Raw genomic sequence first — 3,464 nt, 5'->3', positions numbered from 1 at the left:
TTAATATTAAAAATAAATTAAATTTTTAATAGAAAAATTAGTTTACTTTTTGATCTAATGTACATAAACTAATTTACCCATTTATTGAGTAGAAAAATAAAATGTACATTGGCTCCTACTACAAAGCCTCCATGATAGGTAGAGTCAACAAAAGTTATGAGAACTTTATCGAGTGCGATAGTAATAGTCTCTAAATAATATTGATGTGATCTGCCAACGATCCACATGACAAATAGACATAAATCTTCAATGGGACGAGCCATTTTACGGGCGAACCCCTCATTGATGAAGATGACAAGAAACTAGGTTATATATAATATAAGGAAAGCCAAGATAGGCTAATATTGGTTTCATTTAAATCATCCTGCATGGACTTAAGTTATGATGTCTTGAACACACATGTTTCTAACAGCCAACAGTTTGGCCAAACCACTATACAACTCATACAATATTTAATAACAGTCTACAAGCTACATTTAATCTCCATAAACAACTCTTCTCCTCTCATGCAACAAAATTTAACCTGCTTTATTTCATCTCTTTCGTCGCTTCGTCTCCACCTGAATGAGATCGAAAAAAGATGAAAAGTAGGACAAAATATATTAATGAAAAAACAATGATGAAAGTAACCAAAATATGATAAAAAAAGTCCAGTTTTATCGGTATTTAACTGGTTTATCCAGTTTCCCTTTTTTTTACAGGTTCACTAATTTGCTGATTCAACTAATATAGTTGAATTGCCAAACCAACCGGTTTCCAACACAAACAATTGAATAGGCTGGTCCAGGATGGTTTTTACAACCATGCTGGCATAATATGATTGCCTATACCTCTCTAAGAGACCACCTGCTAATGCACTTAGGTTAAATGCTTGGGCACACATGTAGGTGAAATGAAAAGAATAACTATGTACACTATGCTCAATAAAGACCAAAAACCAACCGAAAGCTCATGCACGTGAGTAGGTAGGTTTCAACAATATATCATGCTATACGCGAGCAGTCAAACCAGATCTATATCGATGAAAACTACAATAGATAATCAGCCAGATATTAACTCCAATATTATATCCAAAAACGCTATGGCACTTAAACAGAAATATAATCATTGTTTTAGGGAAAAGGGTGAAAATTGATTACCATCCCCTATGTTCCATGAAAAAAATGAGCTTTTCTATCTATTTACAATCACTAGCACTAACATAGATAACCAACATTAACTTGAGATTTTGAGTGCGCGTGGTCCATAAAGGCTATATATCCCATTATTTTTAGGTAAAACATTTTTGAATTCATTGGCTAACCCAGTTTGGAAGCACTCAAGTATAATGGCACCTAATGTAGAGCTTGCAAGCTACTACGGAAAACAATAGGCTTGGTGAAACAAACACGCACATAGAGTCAAATACAAAGTCACATTCTGTGAGAAAACATGAACTCTTATCACTGTTTTAAAATAACTTAGCTACCGGTTATATGTTAATTGTTATCGAACAACAATATGTCAATACCCCTTCCATGTTGCATGTGGGTGATGCAAGATTTGCACACGATATGTCGATAACAGTATTTGTTAAAGGGAAAGCTAATTAGTCTAAAAACAGTTTTACCTTTTCATCAGAATCAGATACCGGTGATGAATGAAATCCATTCTGTGATCTTTTGGCATCATCCTCGGTACATTCAAAACACACGAAATGATCCAACATTTTTGCTTCTTCAATTGTCATGTCCACACAAGCAGGATGATACCTCCAAGAATGGTAAGATGAACATTACATCAATCTCAAAAGTTATTGGAGAGATGGTGCCGGGAAACTGTAAAAGGAAATATAGAACACCATACCAGTCCTTGCAGCCCTCACATTGTACCATGAGATCATCGGGGTTGTATGGCATCTCACATTTGCAGTACCTTCAAAAACAGAAAAAACCCAGGGACACCAAAGAATCAATGCCATATTTCCTATACCTGAAAATCATATTCCACAAACCAACACATCATGGTACTCACACAGCAACCCGGTCAGGCGTAAAGGCTCCGGTAACAGCTTTATACTCGAATCTACAAAAGTAATCCTCAGCTCCAACATTCTCAAGCTTAGAATAGTTCTTGAAAGAATGAACAATGCACTTCCCTTCAATGGTTTGAGCACTCTGCACATCATAGTGATCAGATAAAAACAGCTCCTTTGCTCCATGGAACTGCCTCCTTCCTCCAAGTGATTCCTCTGGACGATAATACCATCGGACTCGAACCTTCACGTTGTTCCTACTATCCGATTCGATTTTTTCAACCCGTGCCACATATGGAGGCTTACCATTATCCGGAGGACGCATCAAAACACAATCCCCAACTGCAAAAAAAAACATCAAGCTTCCACTCTTAGCTATCACAAACTACCTTTTTCATTTTCTTTCTCTGTACAAGCAATTACATTACAATAATCAAATGGTGAGGGAAAATGGGTTACCAACACAAGGATCAACCCCGGCCCTAACCCCAATCAATTTGGACTCACACAAGTTTTCCCACTAAACCAATGGCTTGATTGACCACAAACTACATTATTCATAACATCTATCTACACTTATATGCATAGATTGATGTTAATATACATTTGAGAGAAGAATTTGCATAAGCCACCACCTTTACTCTGCCAATAGACTTACATCGTTCAACAAGCAAAATCCAACCACAAAAACAACCCAATGCTAATTATCATATTAGAAAATTTCGAATTGATATGGCACGAAATGACAAGATTCGAAAATTCCCTCAATTTTTTTTTCCTTCGAATAAACAATTTGTTTTTAGTGTCCCATATACGTATTCGTAGATGTATACATGTATACATACATATAAATCACTGTACCTCTTACAACTTTGTTAGTGCCTCTGATGGTGAAAGAGTCGAGGTCCTTTTTCCCTGGTTTGGACTTGGGAGCTAAGGAGCCAGGTCTTGTTTTCGCCATGGAAGATAGGGTTTTTAGGTATCAAAGTTCCAATCTTTTTAGCTCAAAATGGGGTAAAGTATGAAGTTTTGAAGAATTAAAAGGAAGGATTGAAAGGAGTGGAAACCCTAAGTTCCTTGAACAAGTGAAGTGTAAAGTAATTATATTTGTTCATTAATAATGTGGATAAATTAAAAGTGCATTTTGGGTGTCTGTAATTTTCTGATTTTTCATATCTGAGTTATTGTCTTTTGTTTTGGCTAATTAGATGGTGCCACGTTCACTTCCATTGCCTTTGCCATTTTTTAACCCTTTTTTTCTTTTTCTTTTTTTTTTCTTTTCCCATAATAGGAGAAGAACAGTCATCAGTGGTGAGGAAACAAAGAGGCACCATCAGGTTCAGCACCATGTTTCAACTGGATTAATGCAAAGGACATGATATACAGCTGGAGATTGGCGACACTCAAAGCTGTACGTATAATCCTCGTAGACATCCACAAAAGACATGGT

At 36.2% G+C, this 3,464-nt stretch overlaps 1 protein-coding gene across 1 annotated transcript; it reads right to left on the bottom strand.

Moving 5' to 3' along the window:
* Positions 1–334: 334 nt before the first annotated feature.
* LOC107891823 (chromatin remodeling protein EBS) lies at positions 335–3,173 on the bottom strand. The gene is made up of 5 exons (XM_016816745.2): positions 2,876–3,173; positions 2,014–2,356; positions 1,846–1,914; positions 1,610–1,751; positions 335–560 (listed from the first exon to the last, which is right to left on the bottom strand). Exons 1-5 carry the CDS (start codon positions 2,973–2,975, stop codon positions 534–536), a joined length of 681 nt encoding a protein of 226 aa, XP_016672234.2. The 5' UTR covers positions 2,976–3,173; the 3' UTR covers positions 335–533.
* Positions 3,174–3,464: the final 291 nt, after the last annotated feature.

The sequence above is a fragment of the Gossypium hirsutum genome, chromosome A09 (assembly GCF_007990345.1).
Source record: "Gossypium hirsutum isolate 1008001.06 chromosome A09, Gossypium_hirsutum_v2.1, whole genome shotgun sequence".
Classification (NCBI taxonomy): domain Eukaryota; kingdom Viridiplantae; phylum Streptophyta; class Magnoliopsida; order Malvales; family Malvaceae; genus Gossypium; species Gossypium hirsutum.
This window is presented reverse-complemented; position numbering and strand designations above follow the sequence as displayed.

Bases quoted from the DNA above. Each gene is read 5' to 3' on its own strand.
- LOC107891823 (XM_016816745.2), bottom strand. From the start codon at position 2,975: ATGGCGAAAACAAGACCTGGCTCCTTAGCTCCCAAGTCCAAACCAGGG. The intron at 2,357-2,875 runs GTACAGTGATTT...TTTTTTTTGCAG, and splicing joins CACTAACAAAGTTGTAAGAG to TTGGGGATTGTGTTTTGATG. The intron at 1,915-2,013 runs GTGAGTACCATG...CTGTTTTTGAAG, and splicing joins ACGCCTGACCGGGTTGCTGT to GTACTGCAAATGTGAGATGC.